This window comes from Chlamydotis macqueenii, chromosome 8 (genome assembly GCF_036417535.1).
Source record: "Chlamydotis macqueenii isolate bChlMac1 chromosome 8, bChlMac1.mat, whole genome shotgun sequence".
In the NCBI taxonomy this organism is placed as follows: domain Eukaryota; kingdom Metazoa; phylum Chordata; class Aves; order Otidiformes; family Otididae; genus Chlamydotis; species Chlamydotis macqueenii.
Genome location: NC_141563.1, coordinates 11,566,836 through 11,582,874, shown reverse-complemented (window position 1 = coordinate 11,582,874; position 16,039 = coordinate 11,566,836). Strand labels below are relative to the sequence as shown.

At 48.3% G+C, this 16,039-nt stretch overlaps 1 protein-coding gene across 4 annotated transcripts in view; it reads left to right on the top strand.

Annotated features, from left to right (window-relative positions):
- The window catches only part of TNR (tenascin R), a 74,792-nt gene extending 67,617 nt beyond the window's left edge, over positions 1–7,175 (top strand). For all 4 annotated transcript variants that reach the window (XM_086752928.1, XM_086752929.1, XM_086752926.1 and 1 more), the window contains 5 exons: positions 1,477–1,628; positions 2,615–2,711; positions 3,488–3,649; positions 5,275–5,438; positions 5,893–7,175. In XM_086752928.1, the coding sequence (XP_086609054.1) occupies positions 1,477–1,628; positions 2,615–2,711; positions 3,488–3,649; positions 5,275–5,438; positions 5,893–6,012 (695 nt within the window). In that variant the 3' untranslated portion in view covers positions 6,013–7,175. The remainder of the gene's footprint in view (positions 1–1,476; positions 1,629–2,614; positions 2,712–3,487; positions 3,650–5,274; positions 5,439–5,892) is intronic.
- The last annotated feature ends 8,864 nt before the right edge of the window (positions 7,176–16,039 follow it).

The window sequence follows — 16,039 nt, the reverse complement described above, 5'->3', positions numbered from 1 at the left end:
TATATTGATGAGACAGAAGCACCAAGGAACAAACATCGAGGCAACACAATCCATGGGCAGCATCCCTCAGCAAAGAATCACGGTCCAGGATTCAATTCTGGCAGTGTACTGGGGCACTTTGCAGTGAACAAGGACTTGTCTTTAAGAACTAAAGAAAAAAAAAGAAAAAAAAAAAACCTGGCTTAATTTAAATTGTTTTCCTTCCTTCTGCTCACACTACACATCCCGGGGTTCTTCCATTCCCTCTGACATATTAATAGCTCAGCCTCTTTGTTTCATGTTTGCATAAGGTTCTTCGGGAATTGTATACAGATGGGACAAAAGGAAGAAAGAGATACAGTATTTATAATTTATAGCAGTTTGAAATGTCTTTCAAGGTCTCCTTGGCTCTTAAAGATATGAATATAAATTAAGAAACAAGTAATCTCCACAGAGCTCAAGGGAGCCTGAAGTGGTTGTCTTTGAACATTTTCATTGTTGCATACTATAAAATGCAAACACTGTCTCACCAGACCTTGCACTACAGACTACGGAGATGAGAAAAATTAGGGGATCTTCAACATTTGGACAAAGCAATGATCTCCGTGTCTTTAGGTCGCAAGGTTGGTGGGAATACACTCAAATTGGAAAGTAAAGATAAAGGTCTGTACCCTCGTCCTACAGGACGTCACACAGTTGTGATGGATGCATACAGCCTGTCCTTCACATCTTCTCCCTGCAAAATCGAGACACCCTCAAAAGCCACATCCATGTTGCCAGCTCTGCACTCATTTATCTCATCAACCATATGCACCAACGCAAAGAAAAATATGTATTTCCCCCTTTTGGGTTAAATGAGAAGAAAAATGAACCCAGAGTTGACATCTCACTTACTGCTGAAATCTCAGAGTTAAGACTCTCTTAAGCTCTGACCCCCAAATTAGATGTTTCTTCATCAGAAGACACCTAAAGCACAGCCACATAGCCCATGCTCCCCATACCTAGCATCTCACATGGCCTAATTCCTGCTCTTTTTGCAAGTGACAATCAGACTGCTGCAAGTCCACCATCATTTCCAAAGGTGTAGATCAGGAGAATTCCCCTGAAATCAGTAAAGTCATAGAACTTGTTTGAAGCTGGCAATCCTGAGAGGAGAACAGGTTTTGGTATTTTCTCAGCTGTCTAAATATGCCGGTGACAGCTTAAACCGCAGGGTGCAGACAGATGGTTCAAGAAGTGACATCCCTCATCATTCATAGTGATGTTACCATGCACCTTTCCAATATGGGATGTATGGGACATAAATTAATATATGCACACATTTTTTCCATTAATTCCTCTGATGTTGTTGGCAAATGTGAAGTCCCACCACCTTGCAGAATAACTTGGGATGCAGAAGCCAAGTTAGACCTTTCTTGGATCATAACCAGTGGGGCCCAAGGCATGGGGAAAGGGCGTCCCTCTGCTTAAATTTTTGCTTTTTTTTTAATTTCACAGGCGGACGTGTCTTTGCTAACCCTCAGGACTGCACCCAGCACCTGATGAACGGAGACACGCTGAGCGGCATCTACACCATCTCCATCAATGGGGACCTCAGCCAGCGGGTGCAGGTCTACTGCGACATGACCACTGACGGAGGTGGCTGGATTGTGAGTAGCCGTGTGGTTGTCGTACACCTTGTCCCCATCGCAAAGTAACCGAGCCCCATCCCACCAGCAAAGCCACGTACTACGCTGCACGGGAACAACAGCAGGCTTAATATCGCACGCTTCATTTCCCACACCATAGGAAATGGCCCACGCTCCAGTAATAATACTTACACTTGGAGAAATGCCCTTTGATTTATTTGACATGTTCGCAGTGCTTCTGGAGAGCAGAATCTGAGAGTGAAGCTGATTTATTGTTCTAGAAACGAAATTAATGGTCGATAGCTTTCACAGGGAACGATTCATATTGCCTGCAGTAGGAGGGTGTCAGGCATCACCTGGATTGAGTCTGCACAGGAGCATTTTAAACACGAATGCCTGTTTGATTTTTGAATTGCACAAACACTGCTTGTCTTGATGTAGATGGACTGACAGCTTAAGTAAATAATGCTCTGGTGCTTTGATGTTATTTGTGTCAAGCGCTTACTTACACGTACCACCCAAAACCCCGCTAGATATACAGTCAAAATAGAAAAAAAGAAAAAAAGAAAAAAAAAAAAAAAAGAGCTCCCTCAAATGCTGATTTCTAGTCTGGATGTTATTTTAGCTAGGAAATTTCCCTCCATGTCACTCTGCTTCAGAGCATCCCCTTGGATATCACAGACAGAGCCAGCCAAAAGCAGAATCGCACGCTAGAAAACCAGAGGGACCATGCTTTGGTTAGAGCAGAAAGCTTGAAGGCTAATTCCTTCCTATTATAACATTGACTTGCCTCAGACATCATTTAACATCTCTTCAGTTTCTCCATCTGCACATTAATTAATTGCATGACTGCAATTAACACTAACTGGATGGGCATTGCAATTTTTTTCCCTGAAGGGTGCAATGGAAAGACAAAGCATTGTCTTTATTTTGTGCGTCCAAAGCCCAGCAAAGCTGTCTCGCATCTCCTTCACATCTATTTTCCCCCTGGTCTTCCTCCACCACAGGTCTTCCAGAGACGGCAGAATGGGCTGACTGATTTCTTCCGGAAATGGGCAGATTATAGGGTTGGCTTCGGAAACTTGGAGGACGAGTTTTGGCTAGGTATGACCTTCACTGGTTGTCTTTCATCAACGTGTCAAACCCAAGCTCCCCATGCACTGTGCTGCTTGCCTATGCCAGCTGTTGGCTACTTCTTTTTCACCCCACTCCTCTACACTCTCCCTCAGACAGTTTTCCTTCTGTTCACTTGCTGCCCTTCACATTAGAAAGCCACTCATGGGCACACCACACAAAAGCACATTATGGAGGACAGCAGCTCCCTAATTCGCTCCTCCGAGGAGAGGCAGAGGTATGCTGGGAGTTTTCATGGACCAAAACCCATCATCCTCCTCTGGATGATTACAGGTTGCGTTGGTGGCATCTACAGCTCATGGACCTCACCTTGTCTTGGCCAGCAAGCCAGTTGCCCAAAAAGTAGGAAAGGGATGAGTGGGATACCCAGCATGGCTCTGAAAGGGAGCGTGCTCCCCCAAAACCTGAGCAAGAGCCAAGCCCAGCCCTGTAGCATAAACACACTCTGGCTTGTATGGGAGCTTAACAGCAACATGAGAAGCACCAGGGCTCCACAGCTGAACGCGTCCAGCTACAGCAGCATGAATGGCCTTGAACCCACCCCTCATAGCCACGAGGAGGTGAAGCTTGAGTGGGAACAGAGAGAGACAAAGACTTAACCAGAAGTGCTGTTGCTCTTTGGTTCCTCTCATCGTTCTCATTTCCCACAGCTCTTTTATTTGCCTAGAGCTTTTTTTTTTCTTGTTTGTCACAGAGCGGATCCAGGCACCGAGTCTCACCGGGTGTCTCACTGCTTGTCTCACCAGGCTTGGACAACATCCACAAGATCACATCCCAGGGGCGCTATGAGTTGCGAATAGACATGAGGGACGGCCAGGAAGCGGCATACGCCTACTACGACAAGTTCTCTATCGGTGACTCCCGGAGCCTGTACAAGCTGCGAATCGGGGACTACAACGGCACTTCGGGTACAACCTCATTGCTAGCAAGTAGTAGAGAAATCCTGGGACTGGTGGGTCTGAAACTTTGTAAAAGAAATCACAGCATCAAAGCTTACTTGTCTGGAGCAGCAAGACACAAACCCATAGTCCTTTCTGCCTTCCTGCAGTCCATCATGTAAACGAGGTTGATAAATCCCACTAAGGGCACAGGAATTTTCCATTGGGGATTAGATATTTAATATCAGAGGCATCGCTGTTCAAATAACCAGGTCAATCATCAGAAGTGTCATCTCGCTTGGCAATAGCCACAGCTCGCTATTGATGCCATGCTGGAGGGTGTATTTATCGCTTTCCCACAGCAATGGAAAAATCTGAAATGCTCTGCATCATTTCCTCATACCAATGCCAAACACTAGCCAGTTTTGCAAGGACACTGTCACACCTGCTTGCTCGGTTGATGCAGCAGCGCTAGGCTTTGCCCATGAGAAAACAGTGGGCAATGGGTGATGGCGGGAGGGCACAGGAGTCTCTTCCCCAAGAAGGGGGAGAGGGGTACAGCTGCAGCCCCTTTAGCTGGGATAGACATGCCCAGTGCAAGCCTTCACAATCCAGAAAGAACTTCACCACCATGTACTTAGTGAGGAACCCCACATCACAGCTAAGATGCAGGAATTTTCCTATACAATATCTGGTAGTTGCCACTGGAAGAGAAGCAACAGGCATCTTGGTTGCGTGCCACACAGCACTTGCTCTGACCTTAAATCCCATCACACGAGGCTCTCAACCTATTTCCAAAAATGCTAGTAGCACTGCTGCAGACAGGACACCCTACCCTTCCTCATGCAAGCTCTTCTAGCCATCCAACTAAGGAGCTTCTGCTCCACCTTGAGCAAAGAGAGCCAAGACTCACCAAATGGTTCATTGTCAAGAGGTTTTCTAGCAAGCCTCTCAGTGGCTGGACTGCACGCAGCTAGCATGGATCTGCTTTGTATTTTTTTAGGGACCACCAAGGAGCATATTAACAATGTCTCCTGTAAGTATATCACTCAGTTGTCATAACAACCATACTTCGGCTCTTCTTTCACCCAAAAGCAGCTCTTGTTCCTTAGTAAGGAAGCGAGATGAAGTTGGTGGTTTTGGTGGAATAAGACACCATGCATCTTCTAAAAGCTTCTTCCCCTTATCCAAAGGGAGAAAAGAAGACAAGCATCATGGTTCAAGAGACAAATCCTTGGCCTCCTTTGGGAGAAAAAGTCCCCTTTGGCTAACAGGAGGGAAGGAGGCTGAAAGCATCCTGAAGTCATGCAGCAGAGTCAGGCTTCAGGAAGCAAGGGATGCCCAAATCTAGGATTCAATTCATTTCTGAAACACTGAAATTCAGACCCAAATCCATATAGCATTTTATCTGCCAAACCCAAGCAGCTTCTAAGAGGTCTCAGTACAGCCTCTGTGGTCTGTACTGATCCTAAACTGGCAGCAGAGAACCTCAGATGAACCAATTGAGAGCAATTCTAGTTAATGTTACTCCCAGATCTTAAGCTGCTCGAGCTGTTGATTGGCAGGCTACGACATATACCAGAATATCCTAATTTCCTTCTGAAAGGACCAGATGACTCAGGCTCCATCAGCTCTAACAGCACTTCTTTCCACAGGGGACTCCCTCAGCTATCACCAGGGCCGCCCCTTCTCCACCAAGGACAGGGACAATGACGTTGCCGTGACTAACTGCGCCATGTCCTACAAAGGGGCCTGGTGGTATAAGAACTGCCACCGCACCAACCTCAACGGCAAGTACGGAGAGTCCCGGCACAGTCAGGTAAGGGCAGAGCTGGGCTGAAAGCCTTCAGCATTTTTTCCTAGGGGTGCAACCAAGCATATTAGCCAGCCCAGGCTAGGGCTGGGGCTTGGGTGGTCAGTGCACCAGAGTTGGGAGCACTGGTGGGGTGACTCCACACTAGCTGGAGCAAAGGGAACCACCTTCAAGCCATTTAGGCTTTTGCTTTGTGCCTCACACTGGCTGCCATGGTCATTTACCATGGCATCTTGTTACGTTACATTAAAAAAATATATGTGCATGAAATTTGATCAAAAGCCTTCAAGCAGAGGGAAAAACCAATCAAGTCATAGCAGCAGAAGAGTTTCTTGCTCCTGCTGCAGCAAGTTCTACCTTCTGGCTTCTCTACAGCAGTCAACATTGTTTCCTTCCTCTCCCACTCCAGTTTCTTGTTGGGGTTTTTCTTTACCCTGTGCCTTTCTCTCCCTCCTGCCAGGGGATTAACTGGTACCATTGGAAAGGCCACGAGTTCTCCATCCCCTTCGTGGAAATGAAAATGCGACCTTACAACCATCGTAACATCTCTGGGAGGAAACGACGGTCCCTACAGCTCTGAGCCAGCTGAACCCCCTCCTGCCTCCCACCACCTGACCTTTTCTGTCATTTGTTTGTATTTTATAACATCAAAAGGGAAAAAAAATAATTACTACTTGTCTGAGATAGCAACCTGCCCCTAACGAGTGCTAGAGGGAACCACGGCACAGGCAAAGGCCGTGGGAAAGGAAAGACCTCATTGCTTTGCATCTGTTCCAGAGAAATACCAAATTTCCAGTCTCCCTACCCCAATACTCTGGCCCTTAAGAAGGAAGAGAGAGAGAAAGAGAGAGACAGATTTTTTTGATATTTTTTTAAAAGACTTAGAAATCCCCAGCAAACCTTGTTAGAAATGTTTGTCACGGGGCTCATGGCAGAAATCTTCCCCACAGGGACCTTGCTGCAGCCATTTCCACCCCAGTCATGGCCAGGGACACCCATTTTCTCCCTGCTTCCCTGTCCCCACCTGGCAGGGAGGTCTCAAGCTTCATGCCATCCTGTAGACACCAACTCTTCCACCAGGCAGAAGCCCATCTCTCCTTCTGGCCTGGTTATCCCTCCCCTTTGCACAGGCACTGTATGCATGGAGACAAAGCAAGGACAAGCAAAGACAAGGTTCACCCCATCCCTAGTTTTCACAGATCATAGCAGGAAGGCTTGGCGAATATCTGCATATGTAGGCAAACTCTAGAGAGCCCACAGCTCACGTGTTGGCCCTATCACAGCCAAAGTCATCCTCGTGTACATGAGGTGTAAGAAAAAAAGAGCTGCTCCAACAGCCCCAACCTGGATCATCCACTTCTCCAAGCTGAACTCAACCCACTCCAGGTGTACATCTGCTGGGGTTTTGCTGAGCTTGATGGAGAAGAAAGGAGTCAAATTAGAAGACTTGGGAGAAAAATCACTACTTGCAGACTTGAAGTCTAGGGCCTGTTTCCTCTGCTGTTTCTACATTCCACATTTTTACCTCTCACTGAGATCATTGGTCGCAAAGCAAAGAGTCTCAGAGAAGGAACGGCAACCAAAAGAGCTATCACACAACTGCAGCCCAGCCTGAAACCAGCAGCTGGCATAGTCCAGATGCCCTTGTTCATAGGCCTCCATGCACACAAGAAAGGATGATGACACAGCCAAGGGAAGACAAGTGCAAGCTGAGAAATGCCCATTCCCTTCCTTCTCTTGTTCAGGTGCTCTTGTTCAGGGACCTCCACACACACAAGGAAGGATGACGATGCATCTGCGAGAAGGCAAGCGCAAGCTGAGAAATGCCCATTCCCCTTCTTCACCTACACCATCTCTCTTTGCCACCATCACAAGAGGGACACAAATCTTAGTGCCTTGGTATCATCATCTCTCTGACAGGAAATCAACTGTTCCCCCTCCTGGAAGACTTAGTCCATTCAGATTCTGGAGCACTTCAGGACCCTGGGAAGAATAGATGAGTTCACTCTTCCCATCCTTAACTTGTCCTATCTTAAGGAAGGTGGACCCTTCGGATAGCTCTGGCTGCACTCTCTTGTCATTGACACCACTTCCATGTAGCCCAAACAACAACCACATTGGAGCCACTCCTCTACTGAGGGCTCTGATCAATGCTGGTCATTGTCACTGGCCTGGTCTCAGAAAAGGGACTCATTCCTGCATCCAAGGACAATGCAGCTCGTGGCTGGGTTCGCAGCCAAGGGAGCATTACAAATGCTAAACACTGCTTTTTGATTTTATCACACTGAAGCTGCTTTGTCTCAAGAAACATCTTCCAGATGGCAACATAAAGGCATCTTTGCAGTAGCTTATAATTCAGGCCAGTGTCTCTTTCATGGTCATGCTCCTGGATTTTCTGACGTTACTCACCACGGCTGCAGAACTGAAGAAGGGCATTAAGCGGGAAATGCAGCCTCCTTGTCCGTGCCACGTACTGGCACACAAAATCATAGCTAACTGCAAGGTCAGAATCAGGCACAGGGTCCAGCCCTTCAAGTGGTCATCTTACAAGCTGCAAGTCAACCTGGATGAAGGATGCTGTAGCTCAGCAACATCTCATATGTAAATAAGGCATCTCTCCTTACTTTCCATCAGCATCAAATCAAGCAACAAGTCAACCAGTTGAGGAACAGATCAGTCAGAGAGGCTGCAGATAATGGGATCTCTTGCAGGAACTGGTCAGTGTCACAGATGTCACACCTCCTGAGCAGCCTGTCCTGTTTTAGGTCCCAAAAGCCAACAAGAAGCACCAGCTAGAACTGATTACAACCTATATAAGCCTCCTAGTAAACTAGCAGAGTAATATTTTTCCCAACATCACCAAGAGTTTATAGGCAAGAAGTGTCCTAACAAAAGCACTATAGTGCAGTGGTTATAACTAGGGGCAGAGAGGAGCAGTAGATGGCATTCATCGCCTGTCTCAGATGGCGCTATTCGCTTATCTACCCAGGTGAAAAGAAGAGATGTCAGAGGAAACATGGGGGTTCATCATTTGCAATCAAGCGGAAGGCAAGAAACCTCTCTTTTCAAAAGTGTGAGTCAAACAGAAAATCAAAGCATGCCAAGCTTTCCCAAGAAGTTCAAAAGAAGGTCCTCAAAAAGGCTGATTATTCTCTAAATAGATTTTCTGACATGTATCTCTCCCTCCTTGGTCACCTCTGTCATCCCTTTTATCAGTCCTGTAACTGGGATGAGAGGGCCCAGTTGACACAACTCCATCACTGAATCTGAAGGACACCCTTGGAGATAATATCCAACCTTCTGATGCCATTATATACCAATGCTGGTCCCTGATCTCACACATGGTACCAGGGTGTTGCCTTTCCATTACCTTGGTGAAACATAGTTACTAAAATCTTTTAAAAGGAAAGACTTCTACACATCTTTGGTTTTTATCCTAGTGATAACCTAACTCAAGCCTAGGCACACAATCAGCAACAATGACCCAGTCATTTAAGTTTTTGTCCCTTGTTCACATTGTCCATATACAAAATACAATTTTCCAGAAACTTATTTTTCATCATTGCCTGGCGAATTTTTTTTGGACAAAGCTCCTGCCAGTGGTTTCAAGCAAATTTGTGCTTAATGTTGGTGATACAGAATGGCCAGGTGATTAAGTACAGTCTCTCTTCACCTTCCATCACTGGTTAGGCAAACCGTTTTTCTGAAATCATTGTCCAACCAGACCAAGTTTGGCCCTGTCCTCCATCAGCACAGTGTTGAGACTGAAGGAAGTCTTGGCAACAGGCCTGAAATTCCCAGGAACCAAGCCTGGATCCTGCACATTGCTCATCTTGAGAGACCTTGGCTCCAACAAGTAAACCATCTCTGGGCTCTGGTGGCTCTTCTGCCATCCTACTCATCTGGCCCAGGCTTGCCCCAGAGCCCAAAAAGGAACCTGAAGCTGTTAACCAAACCACACTATCCACTGCAAGATGCCAACCCTGATAACATCAAGCAGGAAGGACCACGTCAGATCCTTCACCCAGCAGAGCACCACAGGTGCCCAGGACCCTCTCAGTCTTTCAAAACCACCTCTTATTTCTAACCCCAAAATCCTGAAAAGAAACAACATGGGACTTTCTCATCTCTTGCCCAATTTTGATTAAATTCCTGCCAAACCTCCAAGCCCACCGTCCCACTGTGCACTGCACTAAAACATAACCAAAGAAAAGAAGTCCTGAAAGGAAAAGCTGCCTTTAGTAAAGTGATCCTTAAAACAGCATTTACAAATTAATAATTTGGAGAAGGAGAGAGGATAGGCCCTCCCCAAAAGTAGCTGTGTTTTAGGAGGTGGATGCTGGAAGAGTATCCACCCAAAGCTTGGGGAGAAGGCTTTACTTCTGCTCATCTTTTCATTACCTTAGCATGGGCGCCTCAGAGCATAATACCAGCCTAAACATCCTCTTGCCCCAACCTCTTACCTTCTTCCCAATGTGACGCTTGCCCCAGATGAAGCATCAGCATGCGCAAAGCACAGCTCACACCACCTTCGTCCCCAGTGGTGCGGCAGGTAAGGGCTTAGGCAGTGGTGTCCCCATGCTGGGGTGGTCCTATGACCACAACAGGCTTAGAGTGACCTGCCAATATACAGCAGGAGCCAAAATACCTGCCCGGTGCACCGCCTCCATGCCAGCACATGCCCTTCACCCAGACCCAGAGCCACTCTCCTGGTACGACCCCACCATCACACCCTGGGGTGACCACAGACCCCCTGCCCTGTGTCCCCCAGCAACACCCACAAGCTTTGACCTTACCAGATACTGCCAGCAAAGAGCTCTCACCCCCCAAAACCCTTTAATTCAAGCTTACCTGCACTAATGAAGGGCTCTGTCTAAGGGCCAAAAAGAAGCCCATCCCTGTTTCTGCCAAGCAAGCATTCCAGGATGTCCACCAAACCAAATCAAGCCCCTTGAGGACCATCTGTACCCTCCAGGGTCACCTTCCTCCTTCACATCATGGTGCCAGCTTGCCCCTTCTGAGGGGGAGGTTTAGGGTAAAGGGAAGGGAAAGGCTCTTCCTTGGGGAGATGCTGATGCCCAGACCCACCTCAGCACCCAGCCTGCAGCTCTCCAGGTGTCAGTGTTTCTCAGAAGGATGGTGACACAAAGACCTAAACAAACAAACAAACAAGCAGCCCCCTGTGTACAAGTGTTACCCTGCAACTGTGTTTATTACTTTAAAAAAAAAAGAATTAAAACATAAACAAGAAGGATGAATGGAGGCAATAAAATCCCTTGGACAGGTTCTGATGAACTCAAACAGAAACCAACGCAACCAAATGAGGGGGAAGATAAAAGCAAATAAATGCATAAATAAAATAAATAATATAAATAAATAATATATTAAACAACCCTCCCCACCCTGTAATGAAAACGTAGCTCAGAGAATGGGATCGACGCTTGTTAACCATTGTTAACTAGTATTTTTAGTCCTGACCGCTCTTAGGCTATGTATAGTTCCTTTTTTTAATGCATTTTCTATACATTAATAAAAGATACTGAAGGAGTGAGCTGTGCGTCTGTGTGGGAGCTGGGTGGGAGTGGGGTCCTGGTGCTTCCAAGCCCGGCAGCATTGCAGCCCCGACCTCACGCCCAGCAGGGATGTGCATCTCCTGTCCCCAATCCTCGCTTAGCCCATGGGAGAAGATGCTCACCCTCCTGCAAGGGCACATTCTGCCCCGCTGGAACTCAGATACTTGTGTATCCAAAGCAGTTAGCCACAGGGGCTTGGTTTTTCACTTGGTGCTTTGCAGCTGAGCTGCAAGGTGTCACACAGCTGAGACAGCCACCCCAGTTGACCCCAGCAGCAGCCAGAAGAGTGCACGCTCCTTGTTTGCAAAGCACACCAAGAAACACGACACAGGAGGAACAGAGCGGCTGAGAGACAAAGTACATGCAATGGGATAAAACAAAAAAAAAGGAGAGAGGGAGGAAATTTTGGGGGAAGCCCAGCATCGGCTGGTGGTGCCTTGGAGGTGCTCAACATCAGGCTGGAAAAAGCCCTGAACAACCCTGTCCAACCCCAGGGCTGCCTTCGGCAGCAGCTCAGAACAGAGGCTCCCAAGGTCCCCCCCTGCCTGAGTTATCCTGTAAAAATAAAGAACAATAAAGCGACCACAAAGTCAGGTCAGTGCGGTCAGTCCTTTAACATCAGTAAGACAGGGAGCTGTGCTTTGGCTTCAGCCCAGCACAAGATGTTTTGTTAATAAATTTAGCTGCTCCCATGAGCTAGAGGGGCTCTTGGCTCTGCCGTTTGCAGCCAGAGAAAGCGAAGCTATGGTGTAAATTCTCGAGAGCAGAGCAAAATGATGCTGAAGCCTTCAGCTAAAGTCATTCTCCCAATTTAGACAGCAATCTGTTCCCAGCATGAAGGAAACCCCATCGAAAACCAAATTGCAAGGCTATTTCCAGCAGAACGTGCTCCCAGTGGGAAACAAACAAAAAACAACAAGAACAAAATCAACAAAGATTTAGCTAAAATCTCTGGAGTAACTATGAATTTCAGAGGATTTTTAAAGTCTCCTCTTGTTTCACATGCAGACTTTATTTAGACCTCCTCATCTTAAGTTTTTGTGTTTGACACGTAGCCAGGCAGGATGAGAAAGCCCGAAACAGGCTCTTCCGCCAGACTGCTTCAATATTTTCTAAATTTAATTTCAGAAAGGCAAAACAGGAGAATTTGCTTTGCAGTAGTTTCTCAACTTCTCTTTCTTGCTCTGATTCAAGAGGGAAAAAAAGGAAGTTGTGAGCACTGGGGATCCCCCACCTCAGCCACGGCCACTGGCACAGCAAAAAAAACCAAGCCTGAAGGACTCAACTGTTTGGATTAAATGACCTTTCTCATGTCTGAAGGGAGTAAATGCCACAGAACACTGTTCAGGCAAGCCCAGGGGTCGCCCCTGCGTGCAGGGGAGCCGAGGGATGGAAATGGGTTTGGGATGGAGAGGAAGAGTTGCCTGCGCCAGTGCCTGTCATCCCAATCTCACCCTTCTTGGCCAAGCAGGTGACCCAGCATGGTGGGTTTCATCTATGGTCCCTTAGAGAAGGGCAGCGCCCTCCACTGCACACTCCATTCAACACGTCTGGGGCCAGGTGAGGCCTGTGGAGCATTAAAAAAAAATCTCACCTGGAGGAAACACGGTCTTCCCACTGCAATAATCAGACATGAGAGATAGGCAAACACTACTTGGAGGTTGGTACCCAGAGAAGGCAGATGCCTGCGGAGCCCTAGCATCCCTCTGGACCATAACCCACTTCCCATAATCAGAGCCACAGCCCAGGTCCATGTTTCAGACAGGAGGAGAAGGGGGTCAAGACTGGAACAAGCCCTTTCCTAAATGCCCCAAGCTTTGACTTAAGCCAGGGAGGTGTTTTGCCCAACCACACCAACTCCTGGGAAACTTGTGCCCCATCACCCACCGCAAGTGCCCACCACTCTCATCGCTCTAGTCCCCTCTGCCCTTGCACAGCTCAAAGCCATCTGTATAGTCCAGACATGGTCCTACAGTATCACATGTGGTGGTATCTCACATTTCCGGCCTCTCCAAGGAGCACACTGCCCCGGGCAGCCCAGGCTTTGTGCAGGCAGCACAGCCACGCTGTGAGTAGCCACACTCCTCTTCGGACATTTCCAGTCACTGCAGAGTATCCCACCACCAGCCCCACGCCCATCGGCACTTTGTACGGAGATATTTCACCACAGCCCTCTTACCAAAGTCCCCTTCTTGCATGAGCGATGCTCGGGAACTTTGTTCCACCAGCAAACATCAGGAGGGTGTACAAAGGTCCTCAGCAAGGGCACTGGGCTTTTGTCCCAAACGTGGAGTTTGAGCAACGCATTCCCAGCAACACACCCTGCAACCTCAGCCCAAAAAACCACCAGGGGAATGCTCACTGAGGAGCAAGCAGCACTGCAGGAGGAGGTGTAATGCTTGCAGGTCGATGAAGGAGCATCCTTATCCCATGAATTCGCAGCTGCTTTATACTTTGCGGGACATGATTTTTATAGCACCATTTTAACATTCTTGGGTTTTAATTCCCCCTCATAAGCCTGGATGTGTTCATCATCCCTTTAAACCCTCATTCCCACTTTTATATTTTCAAGTCCTGTGGCTACAAGCTCTAAAGCTTAATTATGTAGAGTGTAAAAAGAAAAAAAAAAATCTCTTTTAATCAAATCTAAATGCAGGGCTTTTAAATTTCATTGATTTGTCCCCTCTCCCTAGGAGGAGGGGTGCTGTGAACAGTAGCCCACAGGCTTATTCTCTCTTCCCTGCACTACAGCCACGGCTTCAACACGCAGCGACTTTTCTGCCTCCAACCTTTGCAGCAATTTTCCTCACCGAAAAAACCCCACATTATATAGATTATATTTGACACAAGATCCTAACTGTGATTAGGGACTTTCTCATAGCAGCACTTCTCTCCCTCCCCATATTTTGGATTGCTTTCTGCTACTGGTAGGGATACTGGAGATGTGAAGCCCCCCTGTAGTGCACACCATGCAAAGCGTAAGTACACTTACTCCCAGCAGCATGGCTAATCCTCTTGCTCCCACCCAGGTTATGTCCCTGGTGTCACTCCTCCACAGGCACCGGGGCCCAGCACAGATACGGGACAGCAGAGCAGAGCACACCGGGATGCTGGCGGGAACACAAACCGCCTCTGTTTGCCACAATGGTCCCTTGTCCCTGCACTGGCCCAGCACCATCCCCTGAGTTTGGCGACATTACAACAAAAGAGGGGATTGAAGGAAGTAAGTCTGCAAATGTTTACAAGAAAAATCCTCCCAAAAAATGAGAAAAGAGGGGTATGAAGTGGGAAATCCTCCCTCTAAGAATTTCAGAAGGCATTGGAAATGGGCAGCTGGGAGAAGAGCAGCAGAGGGGGACAGGGCTGAAGGAGCAACACAGGCAGCCAGCATCCCTCTGCTCCTGGGGACAGGGCCTGGTCCTCATCCTGGTCCCATGTCCCCTGCTGCACTCAAGTCATGCAGAAAGCAGCCAGCATCTGTCTGTACCCTGACTCCTATCGGCGCCTCACTCGTGACCCAAGACCACCTCTCCCCCCTGCCCAAGGGGGACTTCGCCCTTCCAAATAAAGAAACCTGCTCTTCCTTGCAGGGGGCAGAAAGAGGCAAAACACCTTTAGGAGAAAGGCCTTCAGTGTGTTTTTCCTCTTTCACCCACCATGATTTGCATTCTGCTCTCAGTTCCCTCCCAAGGGGTGGGTGAGCCTCCACCCAGCTGTCCTGCCTGAGCCCCAGCACCCAGCTGCATCCTCCCTGCCAAGCGCCCATTAGCAAACAAGATGAGGAGGAGGAAGACTTTGAACTGTGAAGAGCAACGGTCAAATAGTCCCCAGGCAGGAGCTAAGCCCCAAGGGCAGCACAAAACATAGCGGCAGGAGGGCACACCTTGGCCAACTGCTCTGGTGTCACCAGCCAATATCCTCACCAGACCCTGAACTGAGGAACATCAGCTCACCAGAAATCTCCAGGAACAGCTTCCCCCATGGAAGCGGCTTACAGAGGGGAAGGGATAATAAAATCATAGGAAAAAAACCAAACAATTTGGCAGCTGCTTATCATTAGAGAAATGAGATTGGATCTCCTGGCAAGCTGGTCCCAAGGGAAGGCCACTGATTGCTCCTCAGCGTCGCGCAGCTGAGCTGAAGGAAGCACCGCACCAGGGGGGACAGCCAGCACAATTGGTTTTTCACCTAAAAAGCAACCTTAGTAAATCAGATCCAATACCCACCCAGCGCAGGAAAATATGGGAGCAGCTGCTCCGGGAGGAGGCACAAGCCGCTGCTTCTCACTACTAGGGGCATAGGCTGGTCCTCAGGGGCACTGGGACTGTGCCCAGGCATCACTCACTCCTCTGCCTTTGGTTCACACCTCCCACAAATCCAGCCATCAAAACACTGCCAGTAACCCCTTTTCCACACTGAGGGAAGGGGCACCCCCATTCACTGATGAGTTTTTTGTCCCTGGTCTTCACATAACTAGTCCTTGAGCCGTTCCGAAATGAGAAGGCAACACGTCATACTGCCGGGACTTGCCCGGCCCCAGCACGTCTCCTTTCCCCTTCGCCCACCGCCAGTGCTGCTTGTAGGATTTCCTCAGGAAGGAGTTTCTGAAGGCTCACACACACAAAACAATCATCAGCTCTAAACCAACAAAAAGCCCTACTGCTTTCCTCTCAAACCCTGCGGCACACACCAAAACACCTCGAGCTGCCATCTCTTGCTTGCTCTCACCCCATCGGTGCAGAGACACACATCTTCCCTCCTCCCCAAACACACACAGGTCTCTGTATCCCATCTTTGAGGACGCACCTGAGGGCCTCACCTTGCTCCCCACCCCAGCCTTTTCTTTCCCCTAAGCACCAGGGAGGGATGCTTCAGCAGATCCAGGCCCATCCTAGCAAGCCCAGTTGCACCTAAAGCCTCCTGGGTGAGGGATGGGGAAGAGGCACTCCCAAAAAAAACTCACCAGTTTTGGGGCACTTTGCCTAAGAGCAGCCTTTCCCCCCTCATCGCTGCCCATGCAGGACTGAGCCCCAA